The sequence below is a fragment of the Vanacampus margaritifer genome, chromosome 5 (assembly GCF_051991255.1).
Source record: "Vanacampus margaritifer isolate UIUO_Vmar chromosome 5, RoL_Vmar_1.0, whole genome shotgun sequence".
Classification (NCBI taxonomy): domain Eukaryota; kingdom Metazoa; phylum Chordata; class Actinopteri; order Syngnathiformes; family Syngnathidae; genus Vanacampus; species Vanacampus margaritifer.
In genome coordinates this window covers 18,016,812-18,033,043 of record NC_135436.1, presented here as the reverse complement: position 1 = coordinate 18,033,043, position 16,232 = coordinate 18,016,812, and the positions used below count along the sequence as shown (strand labels likewise).

At 38.9% G+C, this 16,232-nt stretch overlaps 3 protein-coding genes across 3 annotated transcripts; 1 reads left to right on the top strand and 2 right to left on the bottom strand.

Moving 5' to 3' along the window:
- Nucleotides 1-1,257: 1,257 nt before the first annotated feature.
- On the bottom strand, nucleotides 1,258-6,943 carry cfap45 (cilia and flagella associated protein 45). The gene is made up of 11 exons (XM_077566465.1): nucleotides 6,817-6,943; nucleotides 6,636-6,736; nucleotides 6,319-6,442; nucleotides 6,083-6,253; nucleotides 4,357-4,535; nucleotides 4,134-4,263; nucleotides 3,924-4,070; nucleotides 3,532-3,645; nucleotides 1,789-1,982; nucleotides 1,495-1,719; nucleotides 1,258-1,415 (listed from the first exon to the last, which is right to left on the bottom strand). Exons 1-11 carry the CDS (start codon nucleotides 6,931-6,933, stop codon nucleotides 1,355-1,357), a joined length of 1,563 nt encoding a protein of 520 aa, XP_077422591.1. The 5' UTR covers nucleotides 6,934-6,943; the 3' UTR covers nucleotides 1,258-1,354.
- A 1,118-nt stretch (nucleotides 6,944-8,061) lies between these two features.
- Nucleotides 8,062-14,763, top strand: slc37a4a (solute carrier family 37 member 4a). Its single transcript, XM_077566674.1, has 8 exons — nucleotides 8,062-9,119; nucleotides 9,226-9,458; nucleotides 10,448-10,691; nucleotides 12,047-12,205; nucleotides 12,821-12,906; nucleotides 13,059-13,172; nucleotides 13,258-13,396; nucleotides 13,508-14,763. The coding sequence occupies exons 1-8, from the start codon at nucleotides 8,972-8,974 to the stop codon at nucleotides 13,678-13,680; spliced, it is 1,296 nt and encodes a 431-aa protein (XP_077422800.1). The 5' UTR covers nucleotides 8,062-8,971; the 3' UTR covers nucleotides 13,681-14,763.
- On the bottom strand, nucleotides 14,588-16,025 carry trappc4 (trafficking protein particle complex subunit 4). Its single transcript, XM_077566675.1, has 5 exons — nucleotides 15,839-16,025; nucleotides 15,359-15,533; nucleotides 15,179-15,282; nucleotides 14,982-15,108; nucleotides 14,588-14,869 (listed from the first exon to the last, which is right to left on the bottom strand). Exons 1-5 carry the CDS (start codon nucleotides 16,011-16,013, stop codon nucleotides 14,791-14,793), a joined length of 660 nt encoding a protein of 219 aa, XP_077422801.1. The 5' UTR covers nucleotides 16,014-16,025; the 3' UTR covers nucleotides 14,588-14,790.
- Nucleotides 16,026-16,232: the final 207 nt, after the last annotated feature.

Genomic DNA, 16,232 nt, shown 5'->3' with positions numbered 1-16,232 from the left:
TTGTTTTGTTTTTTACATTAATTGTATATTTTAAAACCCTCACCACACACTTTATACACTTTTCTCAGACAAGCATTAACATTTTCTCATACTTTTTATTTTTTTAATAATCTCAATGTTTTAATCAGGGGTCACCACCAACCTTTTTGAAACTGATAGCTACTTCTTGGGTATGTATTATTGATACACGCTTCTGAAATAAATTAGCTTAAAATAAATACATATTAGTAAAAATGTATTAAATTAATTGATTTTTTTCACACTATTTCTATAAATCACTGTCAGTGTTTACATTGAACATGAACACTTCTACAACATTCCTATAAAATCTCAATGTCTCGTCAATGGTGAGCTATTTTTAGAACAGTGCCACAGGCTATTTATGTGGTCCTTGGGAGGATATGTGGTGCCTGCGGGCACCACATTAGGGACCCCTGATTCAGACCACCATTATAGATATAAAAAATTAGGTACTCAACTGTTAAAAAAAAAAAAGCACAAAAAAAATCTACAAAACAGCATGCAGCTTAAGGTGAACCTCGTTATAGTGAGGGAACACTACTTTTTTTGTCAAACTGTTTCTCATTAAAAAAAAATCAGCTACACAAAAAGTCAAGATGGTCCAATTTAATGATTTGTTCGAAACATTTTTTTTTTAACGAGTATTCAACTGTTGAATTACAGATACTTTTAAAGAAAGACCTATATAGCCAATCCTAATATGGAATATATTAAAATTGCATGAAATTACTGGCAATTTATATTCTTATATTTCTAATTTCTAGTTCCTTATCGTAAAATGGCCACCAAAGGTCGTGAGTACCAATACCTTGAAATAAGGCCGGGTATCTATACCTTGTATTTGTATTTGCGCATCCCTAATTTTTTGTCTAGACTTAGAAAATAAAATTGTGTGGACTATTTGAGTTAAAAATTTAAAAAATATTTTGTCTATCTACTGTGACTTTCTTTGATTATATAGATGTTATCATACTCAATCACTCACTTGAAATTGGGATACCTGGCTAATTTTTAGGGCTTCTTCTTCATCCTGGGTCCACCATATTGTCCAACAAAAGAAATGTTTCTGCTTCTGACACCCCGAAGATCAGAATGTTTCATTACAAGCAAATGAAATGATAGTCAGTCCATCAAAAGACAAAACAGACTCTGTTCAAAATAAGTTTGTTTATTCGCTCATCGGATATTATTGGAAAGCAAGTGTTTAGTGGAAGAACTTTTATTTACAAACATAAAACCACTGGAAGATTTCAGGTGTGATTCAATCGCCATATGATCAAAAATAGTTTTACTTGTGGATCACGTTGAAGGTATTTATTTTCCTTGTTGATGATCAACGCAACCAGGCCTTCCTTTCCACTTCACTGCAGTATTTCTCACTGAGCCCTGTTGCCCTGCACATGGACAAAAAAAAAAAACATTCTATCTCCACAAGCACCTTGAGAAAAGTCTCCAAGTGCCACCTGTACTTACTTGAGCTCTTTCAGCTTCTTCTGTTTGATATCACTGATGCGTCTGCGTCGCTGCCGGGCCTCTTCGCTCAGTTTCTCCGCCTCCTTCAAGGTCTCTTTGCGCTTGGCGACGACGGCCTGCCCAAGCTCCTTCACCTGCCGCCTGATGGCCTCGGCGTGGCCGAGCGCATTCTGACGTTGCTTTGCGTCCTCTTCCTTTTGTTTGATGCCCGCCTCCTGTTGAATCCTAAATTTGAGACAAAGCGGCGTTAGCGAGGAAGGGGACAGAAATCACCCAAGTTCTGTCGTCTCTCACTTTAAAACCCTCTCGAAGTCGGCCTTCTCTCGGCCGGCCTCCATGGACAGCAGCTGCTCTTTGCGCTGAACCTGCTCTAGACGGGCAGCTCGAAGCGAGGCCTCCTCCTGAGCCTTCTTGGCAGCCAAATCCTTCTCCTTTCTCCTCCATTCTCTGTCCGCAATCTCTTGGTTCCTCTTAGCACGCAGCTCATCCTGCCCAATGCATCCACAGACAGTTAAAGGGGAAGTCAACCCCAAAAACTTTTGTTTTTTGCTACGACGGCGTATTAGGGCCACATATAATTTTTTTTTTTTTTTTTAGAGGGCGGGGCAATATTCCGAAAAAAATATTATATAAATATATATATATATATATATATATATACAGTAGCAAATTTGCGAGACCCCCCCCCCCCCCCCCCCGAAACTTACGAGAAATACACGTAGCGTAGCTATAGTCTAATCATGTGAGGATTCGATGGTAGTTAATGGGACACTGTTTACAAAATGAAAAGGCAGGATGGAGACTGATTCGTTCCTAAATGAAAACTTTACTCGTCATTCACTGCAGCTAGAGCAACAACGCTTCCTGATCCCCTGTCAGCTGACTCACACTATCCAATCAGATGCTAGCATACCATAGGTAAATGCAAGTGAATGACGGAGAGCAGCAGATTCGACACATCAATTTAGATACTTGTACAAAAAAAATACCAAAATGTATGAATGTGTTAATGATAATTCTGGAAACATAAATGTACAAGTAAATATAAATTTCAACAAATTAACTTAAATGCTTGATCGTCCGGGTGTGGACCTTTGCAAAGCGAGGCGTCTTTGTCGCTGGCCGGTGGACGTACACAACGGTTCAAAGAGCGAATGCTTAATATGATATGGTTCATCTATGCTAAAGCTATTACTATCTCCTTATTTAGAAACCCAACCGAAAAGTATTGGCACAAACAGTCGAGTAGTACGCTATGTGTATTTCTCGTACATTTTTGGGGGGTTTTCTCGCAAATCTGCCACTATATAAAGTCTACTTTATAAAGTGGCAAATTTCCGAGGAAAAAAAACTCGTAAATTTGCGACTTTATAAGGTGGCAAATTTGCGAGTTTTTTTCTCTGAATATTGCCCCCACCCTCTAAAAAAAAAAAAAATTATACGTGGCCCTAATACGTCGTCGTACTATGCAGCCCCACTAGTCTAAATGTGGTATTCTGGTTAATATTACGTTAGTGGAATACTGTATGAGTTAATCAGCAAAATCCAGCTGGTTGTATCCATCTAAGGGGGCGGCTATTTTGCCACTCGCTATCAACAGAAGATTACATCAATGTTGCTCAGGTCTCAAGTAACAACCAATCACAGCGCAGCTTCAGAAAACAGGTGAGCTGTGATTGGTCGTTGCCTGAGCAACTGTGACGTCTTCTCAGTCGACAGCAAGTGGCAAAATGGCCGCGCCCTGAGATGGATAAAAACAACTGGATTTTGCTTCATAACTCATATTCCACAAATGTAATATTACATAATCAGAATGTCATGTTTTGACTAGTGAGGTCACATACAGTATAGCATATTATTGTCAATAAATGTTTATGGTTAACTTCTACTTTAAGATGGATTTAGAATAATGTTTCACATGTATTTCAGGGGCCCTCGCAAGTTTTCACTAGCTGTCTCTGAAAATCACTAATTTAGAGAATGAACCATTCGATGTTGAAATGTTTGCGATATTCCCCAAAAGTTGTCATTCCTGACCTGATCTGCCTTGTGGTCTCTCGCTCTCTCCTGCTGAGCTCTCAGCCTGGCAATCTCCAACTCCTTCTCCTTCTTTATCCTCTTCTGTTCCGCTTCGTACTCAGCCTCTCGTTGCTGCGCGAGACATGGAGGTTAAAGGCACATCCATCCATTTTCTATACCACTAGCGACACACAGTGTAGTATAGACAAACATTCAAACTCACATTCACACCTGTGAACACTTTTAGCATGCTAATGTTTTAAAGCTAGCATGTTACTAGCTACTGTAACTGACAGGATCCCTGTTATAACTGAAACTCCTATTTTGTTTGAGTGTAAATTATTTGAGCGGTAAAATGTGACCAATTAGCACCCCTTAAACGTCTGATCAATAAAACCAAGGTCCCGCACCAATTTGTTTTTAATGTATTCCATTTCTCTCATGTCCGCCAGCTTTTCTTCTTCTCTCTTCAGCTCCTGCGCCCTCAGCGTCTCAGAATTGATGCGCATGACCTCCTGGTGCAAACGCTGTTGTTCCTCCCTCTTCTTCTCCAAGGCCTGGAACAATAAAGGCAGTAAAAGTCACCTGTATATTTTATGGCCCATCTCATTTTGTGGTACCATGAGCTCCTCCATGTTGATCCTGACTTGCTTCTCTCTGGTCTGATGTTTCTCCTGCTCTTTCAGCTCCTCTTGTACCAACTTCTCCTCCAGACGCTGTTGGATCTGCTCGAAAATTTGTTGTTTCCCGCTGAAGAGTGCACAAAACACACACTCCTGATGCCATCTGGATGAGAACGGTGGTGTGTGTTTTATTTTGTATTTTTTGGAGCTGAGTGATCACCTGATCCTCTCTTGCTTACGCAGTTCATCAATCTGCTCCACCCTGTCCAGAAGCCTGCGGCGCTCGGCTTCCATCATGGCATCTAAACGCTTCTCTTCCTCCAGCATCTCCATCTGGATCTGCTTCTTCTCTTGGATTTGGGCGTCACGTGTGGCTTGGCACTGAGCACCAAGAATCGCCTGAGGAGCCCGCAGACATGCAGTACGTGACTATTACTGTAAGGCAAAGGGCCTCAAACTTTTTAAGTACTACCGAAGCAAAAATTATTTTGCTCTCGACCACATTAAAATAAAGAAGAAGAAAATAACTTTACAATAAGCTTTTTATTTGACCATTGATGACTGAAATGCCTTTTAATTAGTAGATTAACACCTTAACTGTTCACAATGGGTACTCCTGCAAGCCTCTGGCCAATAGTTTCAGACTGGATTAGGGTTAAAATTTCCCGCGCCCTGTCTGCGGATATGACGTAATGTGCGTGGTGTGTAAGTGAAGAACGGAATGTGCAGTTTCATTTTTCGTCAGCAGATGGCAGTAGCAATTCGAAATGGAATATTCTAAGTTCAGTAGCTTTAAATATAAGGATTTCTTAATTAAATAAATTCATTAAAATGCATTGCACAGATGTTGGATACAAATTGTATCGAAATGCATGTATTTCAAAGTTAAATACAGCTGTATTGGGTTAAAGAAACATTTAAAGCAAGAGTGGAACTGCAAATGTAGAGTAAACATTTTTTTGACTGGCAAATACGTTGAGACGCACTGTATTTAACTTTCGTTTGAATATCACTCACATACTTGTGAGTATGTTGGAAAAAAACAACTTGTGAGTATGTTCGAACATACTCGCAAATATGTTTGAACATGCTTGTAGGTTTAATGCTACAAACAGCATATTTCCCCATAATACCATTGGATATTACTTGCACATCAGCAAAAAAATCTAAAAACTTTTTTTTTTTAAACATTTGGGCCACATTATACCAAATTTGTTGGAAAATTAATTAAAAAAAACTTTTTTCATAAAGTAACTTTTATGATTTATTTTATGACAGAAAATTTGCTATTTTTGTAGTACAAGTCCATTTGAACGTACTCGCGAGTATGTTTGAACATGTTTGTGAATATGTTCAAACGTGTTTGCAAATATGTTTGAACGTACTTGAAAATACGTTCAAATAGATACACTCCACAATTACAAAATCAGCATAATCATCAAAAAAAGATTATTAATACTAATTTTTAGTTTGAGTTGTTTAAATTTTTACATTTGCACTTTTTTTTTTTAAATTTTAAAATAACTAATTTGATACATTTGGTTTAATTCAAAAGGAACTTTAATAATTATAGTGTTTCAAATAATTTTATTTGTCTTTTACGTTTAAACATTTTCCTGTTTTGTACCAAAAAATAAATGATCATCCTAATCATGATTTAAATTATTACCAAAAATAATTGTGATTCATATTTTCTTCATAATCGAGCAGCCCTACGTTCACACATATTTAATTACGTTCAGAACTTCGGACATACTCCCAAATACGTTCCAACATACTCCTCAGTCAAAAGTACAGTACAAGAGTGTACTGCGGCTTTGTTTTGTTTTTTTTACAATTTAGTTTGTCTTCCAAAAACAAACAAATATTGTACCTCAGTCGTTATAAAGCTGCTCCCCACCCCAACCACCAAATAGATGCCTTAAGCGCACGCTATCATTTCCTACCCTGTTGAGTTCTCTAATCTCCTCCTCCTGCTCCATTCTCAGGGTACTGGCTCGCTCCAGCATACGTTGCGCTCGCTCGTGGGCCTCCAGCTCCACCTCACTCGGAACCTGCTTCTCCTGACGGCACATGTCGGCCTCTAACATCTGGCGCTTTCGCTCCTCGGCTGCCCGCTAGGATCAAATACACAGCTCGTTAACGTTTAAGTTTAAGTTGACATTTTAAGAATGTTTGCTACCATTTCGTTCTCCTTCAAGGCCTTCTTCTCCTCCTTGGAGAGAACCTTGGCTCTAGAGGTGATCTTCTCAAAGTCAGCTGATGGTAGAATGATGGACTGTCCAGAGGGATCACTGCATGGAACCCTAGCCGCGCAGGATTGCTAGTTATACCTTCTGATTAATCATGGAAGATAGCAAGTACTGATCCCAATGGAAATTCACAGATTTAATTCATCCCATAAACACAATCCTTCCAAAACTTTTCGCGGGGTGAGCTGACTAGGAAAGTGGGAGGAGCCAGATTATAGCCAGATAACAAATCAATGAAATTGCCTACCTGAGATTGCGTACAAGGTCTTTGGTGACAATTTGAATAGTCTTGTCCGTCTGCTTCTGCACAGGCACATCCTTTACCTTTGAGGCTGAATGTGATGATGTCTAAACAACAAAGACACACTCTTTTAACAGATGCAGAAGGTAAAGGACACGCACACACACACACACACACACATACTCACCTGTGTGTTATTTCCAAACAGGGTTTCATCCACCTGGGAGGAAGGGGCTCGTGTGCGGTAGCGATGTTGTCTTCTCAAAGTTGAAGTCGAAGAAGTTTCACTCTGCAAAGTAGACATCTCTCTAATAAGTCACAAAAAACAAAACAAAAAAGCGGCGCTGGAATTTTGACCACCGGTTTAGTTTGCTGTCAATGGATTAATGGGCTCCTCCTTCTAAATTGAGAGTTGGTCACTTGGGGTAAAATGGAAGGAAATAATAATGAAATAGCACCACATCGGCCCCAAAAGATGCCGACCCATTGAAAATCTGCTCTGTATAGTATGCTAGATGGCCAGTCCAGCCCTGTCGACAACTAACATCTTGTGAAGTTGATTGCCTGGCCCTCAGTTTTTTTCTATTTGTATAAGAAAAATGTTCCGCTTTTAATTTATGAGCATACAAATCTAAGATGCATATTATTGTTATTGTTAGTTGTATTGATCAAATAGCACAACGGTAAATTTAAAAATAGATAATTTATCCTTCTTGTATTTTTTTTATGTTTATGATAAATCATTTTTCATTTACGAACCATTAAATAGATGATTAGGTACAGCAAAATAATATAATATGCATGCTTTTTGTTTCTTATTACATTTAAAGCTGTTTTATAATCACCCCCCCCCCCCCACCATGCCGTATATTTTCCTACATTATTTGCAAAACAAATATGTCATAATAAATAGCACAGCAACTCCTCCCCAAAAAAAAATTAAATTATAATAAAATTAAAATAAAACAATACAAAAACAAAAAACAGCAGGACACAAAACTGTACAAACCATTTCTTCTTCGTCCGGAGCTGGGACAGGAAAATATTTTTGGGTTATAAAAAATAGAACTAACGCAAGAATAAATATAATGTACTGTATTTTTAAAAAAGTTGCCCAGAAAGCCTGTGGCGCGTGAGATTAAGGAATCTCTAGGGACCTCTACGGTAATGTTGTCCTGTTTCCATAGAAACACATGAACATACTGCAAGGAAGTGCCTGTAAGATTTTATTCCCCTCTTTTTTTTTGTATATTAGGTTATTTTTTCCCATAAAAAAAAAACTTGGAGCCAAAAACATTTCAAATGGTAAGTAATATACAGTTTTTAGTAGTTTTTGTCTTGTGTCGTGCTTCAACACATAATCCATAGGGGACGCTAGTGCACTAGAGCGCTAGTTGGACCTCCCTTTATATTGAAAAACGAGGAAGAAAAATCTGAAGCCGCGCCCAGGCAGCAAACGTGAAAACGGATGGATGAGTAAACTGAAGGATAGAAATAAAAGCATAATCTTATGGCGTTATTCATGCACATAATATCATTGGTTTAAAAAAAGCGTCCGTCGTCCGCATCGACTCGCTGTTATAATATTGTAACCTGGTGCAAGCCAGCAAACGTTACCGGGCGCTATGAATTACTAACATCGTGTTGTTCAATGTAGAAGTTACGTTAAAATGCATGTGTTGTTTTACGTTACGAAAAAAAAATGTTTACTCGGCTGTATTCTGTGCGTAAAGTTGCCCAATTGCAAACACGCCTCGGTGAGTGTCGACAAATAGACGGCGCAGATTGGCTCTCACGCCTCACGTGCTGCGGAAACGTTAATGCAACGGTAGTTCATTCAAAACGTCAACATTCAATTTAGAAACAAAACGGCAAAAAAAAAAACATTTAATACAACAGTTTGATTTAAAACAAATTGATTTATGGTACCATAAAGAACAAAAACAAAATTAAATGTTAGTAAATTATTAACTGCATTAGTCCAAGGGTTGCCTCACATCAGTTGAGCAAACAGCGACAACACATAACAAGGTCATTGTTAAATGAGGATATTTTTGCAAAATAGTGCCAATCATTTTTTCGGGATTATATTCTCATAACAAAACAACACACTCGGTTTGTAATACTAACCAAGAGGCCAGATTAAATCATTTGTGGTGTTTGGAAGTTGACCATTAACCTGTGCAGATTACATACAAACAGTCCCTTAGTTGTAAGCATCAACTGCTGCTACACTGTGGATCCTGAAGCAAAGTTCACCGGCAGGCACCGTCTGCTGATCTCCTCTCTGAATTCTCTTTTCAAATATATATCTTTTTTTTTGCTTTTTTACATCTGCAGCCATGGGTAGAGCAAGTTATGGATACTATCGGGGCACTATATTTTTGGCCATGTTTGTTGGCTACACACTTTACTACTTTAACAGAAAGACATTCTCTTTTGTGATGCCTTCGCTGATGCAGGAAATTGAACTGGACAAGGATGATCTGGGTATGCTTGATCGTGTCACATTTGATTTATGCTTATATATTTCGAACCATCATGCTACGTTTGCGTTTCACAACCTCGTGTTGTTTGTGTGTTCTGCTTTGCTCAGGCATGATAACCAGTAGTCAGTCTTTGGCCTACGCTATCAGTAAGTTCATCAGTGGAGTGCTTTCGGACCAGATCAGCGCTCGCTGGCTCTTCTCCGTTGGCTTGTTTGCGGTGGGAGGCATCAACGTGATCTTCTCCTGGTCATCCACCGTGGCCGTCTTCTCTGCCCTGTGGTTCCTCAACGGCTTGGGCCAGGGTCTCGGCTGGCCTCCCTGTGGCAGGGTGCTGCGTAAGGTAGCGCGGCCGCACGAGTACGGCACCTTTACATTACTGCAGCATCGTAGATTGTAGACCTTTTATATTTCCTTCTTTTGTATTCACCAATTGCAGCATAAAGGTACATTAATTTTTAGAAATCGCTCCGATGCAGTGCAGTGCCACACAGCAACGTCAACGTTTTTTCCTTTGTATTTTGATCATGTAAATCTCAACACCTGCATTTAACCCTGGAGAACCCAAGAACCCTTTTCTTCTTTGGAAAATTATGAATTATACATTAAATGACTGCTATAAGTTCACTGAACACTAAAATATATGTTTTTTCAATTTTAACCTTTTTTTTTAAACTAGCTCAGAGTTGCTTATTTATCAAAATATATATATATAACATACTCCTAGGCATTCTGCAACATGATATGAAAGAGATTAACAAAAAAAAAACACAATTTTACTATCTGATGGTTTGCTGAGAAGATGGTTTTGTTTGGATTGATTTCCAGCTCAACAAAACAGCATGTTGTCAGCCATCTTGTCACCACCACTCTGGCTCATGTAAGTGCAATATTCATCCACTAGATGGCCCCATGCAGGGGTCAGAAGTGGCACTCTGGACTTTTCAAGTTAAATTTGTAAAAAAAAATAAAACATTTTTTTTTTTAAAAAAGGTCTTTGTTATTTGAGTAGCAGAATTTATAGGGGCCAAATTTGACCCTGTGGGTTCTCCAGGGTTAAATTAAGGTTGAAAAATAAGTCAAATCAATTAATAAATCTTCAACGACATTATTCTAAAAGCTGTTTTTTGTAGTGTGCATTTCTCATTAAATTCGGTCGTTAAGATCTGAAGCATTAAATGGATTTGATGTTTGTGCGATTTTTTTTGTTTGTTTAAATATGCAAATTACCGGTAAATCTCTAACAGAGTGTGAACAGGTCCTACACTAATGGTTTCATCCAGTGTGTCCATCACAGGAATGACAATGCCATCGTTTCATGTTTCCTCATAGTGGTTCGAGCCCTCTCAGTTCGGAACATGGTGGGCAATCCTGTCATGCAGCATGAATCTGGCGGGCAGCTTGGGCCCTATTATCGCCACAGTGCTGGCCCAGAGTTACAGCTGGAGGACTATCCTGTCCGTGTCCGGACTGATCTGTATGGTGCTGTCCTTTGTCTGCCTGTTGGTCATCAAGAACGAACCCAAGGATGTGGGGCTGCCTAATATTGAAGTAGCGGCCAAGAAGAGTAAAGGAGGTGAGTATGGTGACTCGGAAACATTTGCTTCACACAAACCGGGCATTCTGAGGTCAAACAACCTGAAGTTGGTACAGATGAAGCTTTATCACTTTCTGAAGCATCCCCGGAATCAAGCTTTTGTTGCAGCTGAGTTGTAATGCAGCTCTTTGAATAGACTTTCCCTGGCTTTGCGTGAATGCCTGCTCTAGGAGTTCCGTGTTTGCATCATTGGTGGTAGTACAAAGATCAGATCCTGTTTTCAATTGTAGCACTAGGGGTGTGCCCAAAAATCAATTCTCATAAGAATCGTGATTCTCATTTAGTACGATTCAGAATACATTTTAAATGTCCCAAAATTGATTTTATTTGAATTATTTTATACTGTCTTGCATTTGTCTGTGTGTGCCTTTATTTGGAGCGCTGTTCATGTTGTACCCGGTTTGGCCACTGAGGGGCAGTGTGGTTCCATGCGGTTTAATAAACTGTAAAGTTGTAGCCACATTAGAGAGTAGAAGGGAAAAGTCATGATCAAGTTATTCCAATAAAAAAAAATGTTTTCAGCGTGGAGCCATTCTTTTGAGTGATAAAAGTGCCGCGAGTAGCGCACTAATTAGCATTAGCGAGTCAGACTGGAGTAGATCATTACGATTCCTTGAACATCTATAAACTGAAGCAAAAATCATTGTGAATCAAATCATTGTGAATCAAAAATTGTTCTTAATTGAAAATCAATTATGAATCGAATCGCACGCCCAAAAATCGGAATCAAATCGTGAGACATTCAAAGATTCCCACCTCTGTGTACTACATTTTGGAGCAATGTGAGGGCCATAAATCTTTTCAAACTGGCGTGGGACAGAAAAATTCCCCAACGCTCCACCAATTTCAATTGGCTAGCCTTCAAAAAACCGCTAGCTTAAACCGTCAAACGCTGATGGCCTCACATCTGTCTGAATGATACCTGAAGCAAAACGTTTGTCGTAGCAATCCAAGGTCATTGTCACAATTTTCCTCTTGGCCATCACTGATATCCTTCTTTGATGATGACATCACAAAAAAGTTCACGAGAAAACAACACTCTTGTGAAATGAACCCTTTTGGAACACTGAGCTGAAATCTCGCGTGACATCTTGACGGCTGTGGACACCTCGAACATTACGGACAACTTTCCAGTAAATGTTGATTAAAGTCAACAGTAGAGCCCTCAGTTTATTCGTGACTGTTGTTGCACTCAATGTGCCTCTCGTGACTAAAGGTCAACCATTCTGTGGACTTTGTACCCTGCGTGCCCCCTCATGTGAAACTCCCGTGTTTGGTCGAAATTCTGTTCCTTGCATCATTTTCCACCTCTTACATCTACTTGACACTTTCAGGGTCTTCCAGTGATGAGAGCACCCTGTCCCAGTTCCTACTCTCACCTTACCTGTGGCTCCTTTCCGTGTCCTATCTGGTGGTGTTTGGGGTGAAGACAGCCTGCACTGACTGGGGACAGCTGTTTCTCATTCAGGACAAGGGACAGTCCACGCTAATGGGTATGCAATAATGACGCTGAGTTAAATAAGGACACTATTGCATTGAAGAGCAGATTTGAACCCTGGAGTACCCAAGAACCCTTTTCTTCTTTGGAAAATTATGAATTATACATTAAATGACTGCTATAAATTCACTGAACACCAAAATATATGTTTTTTCAATTTTAACCCTTTTTTTTAACTAGCTCAGAGTTGCTAATTTATCAAAATATATATATAAAACATACTCCAAGGCATTCTGCAACATGATATGAAATAGATTAACATAAAAAACCACAATTTTACCATCTGATGGTTTGCTGAGAAGATGGTTTTGTTTGGATTGATTTCCAGTGCAACAAAACAGCATGTTGTCAGCCATCTTGTCACCTGTAAATGGCTCATGTAAATGCAATATTCATCCACTAGATGGCCCCATGCAGGGGTCAGAAGTGGCACTCTGGACTTTTGAAGTTAAATTTGTTAAAAAAAAAAAAAGTCTTTGTTATTTGAGTAGCAGAATTTATAGGGGCCAAATTTGACCCCGTGGGTTCTCCAGGGTTAAGGTGATAGAAGTACTGCATTTTCACTCTTATTGTTGTTGTCTGTGTTGATTCACTGCTTTCTTCTTCATAGGTAGCTCATACATGAGCGCCCTGGAGTTGGGCGGTCTTTTAGGCAGCCTGGCAGCAGGTTTTTTGTCTGACAAAGCTGTGGCCAAAGTGAGTTAGCAATCCACACACAGGCCAAAACATTTTTCAATCACCTCTGTTCCATTATTTGTGTTTTGTTCTGCACATATATAGTTTTTTGCTGATTTTATTCGTCTTCAATATGAGTGGATATGAGATATGAATCTATCTGCTCTATACAGCAAGGTATGAAAATCTATGGCAATCCTCGCCACTTTGTCCTGATCCTTATGATGGCAGGAATGTTCGTGTCCATGTATCTGTTTAGAGTCACGGTCACCCCGGACAGCCCGAAGGTAATGGATGACGCAACGTGAAGATTTTTGCGTGAGATCACGAGCGAACTCATTGGTGTTAATGTCTACTGTGTGCAATTAAAAGGTATGGATCCTCTTTTTGGGTGCCGCTTTTGGTTTCTCCTCCTACGGGCCAATTGCCTTGTTTGGTGTGATAGCCAATGAGAGCGCTCCGTCCAACTATTGTGGGACGTCACATGCTATTGTGGCCCTCATGGCGAACAGTAAGTGGATGTGCTTTGCAATATGGAATTTGTTAACGCTTCGCAACTGAACTTTAGTATTTTGTCTTAAAAAGCTAAAGATAATGAAGTAAGATTTTTTTTTTTCCTCAGTTGGTGGCTTCCTCTCTGGGCTTCCATTCAGCACCATCGCCAAACACCACAACTGGGAAACGGCCTTCTGGGTTGCCGAGATTGCCTGCGGCGTCACGGCTGTGTGCTTCTTCCTGCTGCGTAACATTTGCACCAAGATGGGTCAAGTTTCCAAGAAGTCTAAGAAGTCTTAATTTTTCACAAGAAGATCTACTGTATGTGAAGCCCTTATTGTATTATCCAGTTTTTTTTTTAAACACATTTTTATACTCATTATTTTCAGCATGTAAAATGAAGCACAAAGAAGTTTCGACATTCTTTTCTCAAAAAGCTGCTACACTCTGTCAACGCTGCATCGGTGATTTATCAAGGGAACGAATGAAATGCAGCGGAAGCCCCAAGTCAAAAAATCAGCTCCTTGTTCTCATTTCCAATTACTTGTTTTCCCTTCAAACTGTCGTTTACTGAACAGGCAATGTGTAAGTAACATTTTGCTTACATTTATGTTCAGCTTTGGAGGTTCAACCAGAGAAGTTTCTCCTCAAGCAGCTAATTATTATGAGAAACTACTCTTAACTCATTCACTGCCACTGACGGCTTTAGACGTCAAAAATTAATTTGAACTATTTCTATTAGAGAGTATGAAAACCTAGAAAAAAAGTTTTTATTGTACATTTAGAATGGATATAAAATGTGTGATTAATCATGAGTTAACTATTGAAGTCATGCGATTAATTACAATTAAAACTTTTAATCGCCTGACGACCAAATTTTTAATAATCTTTTCTTTTTTGAAAAAAAAATATTATTAAAAAAAAAAAAGAGATAAGATTATTAAAAATTAGGGTGTCAGGCAATTATTTTTTTTAATTGTAATTAATCACATGACTTCAATAGTTAATTCACGATTAATCACAAATGTTATATCTGGTCTAAATGTATAATATTTTTTCCCTAAGTCTTGTTAACAAAAGTAGAAAAAAATGTTAAACTAATAGAAATAGTTCAAATGAATTTTTTACATCTATAGCCGTCAATGGCAGTAAATGAGTTAATATTCAACCCCCGCCCCCCCCCCCCAAAAAAAGACTTGAATAATAATAGCCATTTTCACAGTTTTTATGAGCTATCTTACAAACAAGTGTGACACTTGAAATATTATTTGAGTTTAATAGTATTTACAAAACAAGATGTATGTACAGTGTAGTTAATCATTGCATCCTCAACGGGACTCGGCTAACAACCACAATTTATAAACCAACCAAAAAAAAAACTCATGTTTGAATGTTTGATTCTTTTCTGCTTCATGATCCTGCTCCAAAGTTACCAGCCTTCTCCGCAATCTCCAGTGCACTTTTTAAGTTCTGATCAAATAGCTCACACCTGCAAATACAAAATTGAATCATCAATACATGTGACCAAACAGGACTATGGGTCAAATTAATTCAATATTCCAGGTTGTATTGGAGTGAAAGGTTAAAGGTGAACTGTGTACCTGATAGGCATCTCCAGAGAGTAGAATGGATTCTTTAGAGCAAAATCTGCATAGATTTCATATATTTTCCTAAGAAGAGCATCAATGCCGGCTTGCCGTGGGTCTGCCAGAACTATGAATTTTATTCCTGAGAGGACATAAAAGTTCAGTTTTGTGTGTGTTTTTTTTTTATGTGATAGAATAATTTAATGCACCACCTGTAAGAGTCTGGAAGCAGTGGAGTTTGAACACGTCTGTTTCCAACATCTCAATCCCAGAACTTCCAACCTCTGGAGACAGCTGTGATCCAATAGCAAACAACCTGGAAGAAACAAAAGGACACACAAAAGTGAGACGATTATTAATGTAGAGAAAGACATTATGAGCGTGTGACTTACGAATGGAACATAGACGCCAGCATCAGTTTCTCATTGGAGCTGAGTCGGGCCCGTCCAAATCGAATTGAAACTGGATAATTAGAAGGATCTTTCAAGTATTCCAGAATGTCCTTCCCATCTGCTGTACTCTTTCCCATCACATCGATCCCATTGATGGAGAGCACTGCATGGCCCACTAGGAGAAAAACAAAAATACGGAATTAAACTTACTAGACAGCCATTTTGACAAATAAACAATGCTTTTGTCTATGAGTGTAATAACTTCAGTTTTGCCATTTTTAGTAACATAACGCAAGACCAGTGTATTATTACGCCAGGATATTATTCAGTGAAGTATAACAGTAGCATATAGCTAACTCTGGAACGTAGACAATAATATTTAACGCGACATTTACAAATTTATTGGACTATATTTCTATTCGCAAATAATCTGACTGAGCTAACATGAATGCTAGTAAATGCTAACGTCTGAGACATTACCTTTGATTCCGTCCCTCTGCCCAAACGACACGACCACTTTCTCATCGTGATGCTTGAGCACCAGATCTAATGGGTAACTAAACGTCTTTTCGGCCTCCGCTCTCGGCACATAGCTGTCATACTGGTAAATTAAACCTCCAGCCTTGTTGACTACATACACACTGAAGATCACCATTTTTGCGACGTCTTCGGCATTTGACAGCAGCGGTCACGTGACGATAACACTGGGTAGGGTGGGGGGACTTTTGGACTTTAAAATTTTGTTATTGTTTTACATTTTATTTTCCCACCGTTTAGTTTGGTCATTCTTAGATACGTGCTTGTTTGTACAGATAATTATTATTGTTTAATTATGCAGATTCATTGAACTTCAAAAGAAAACGTTATCATGGAG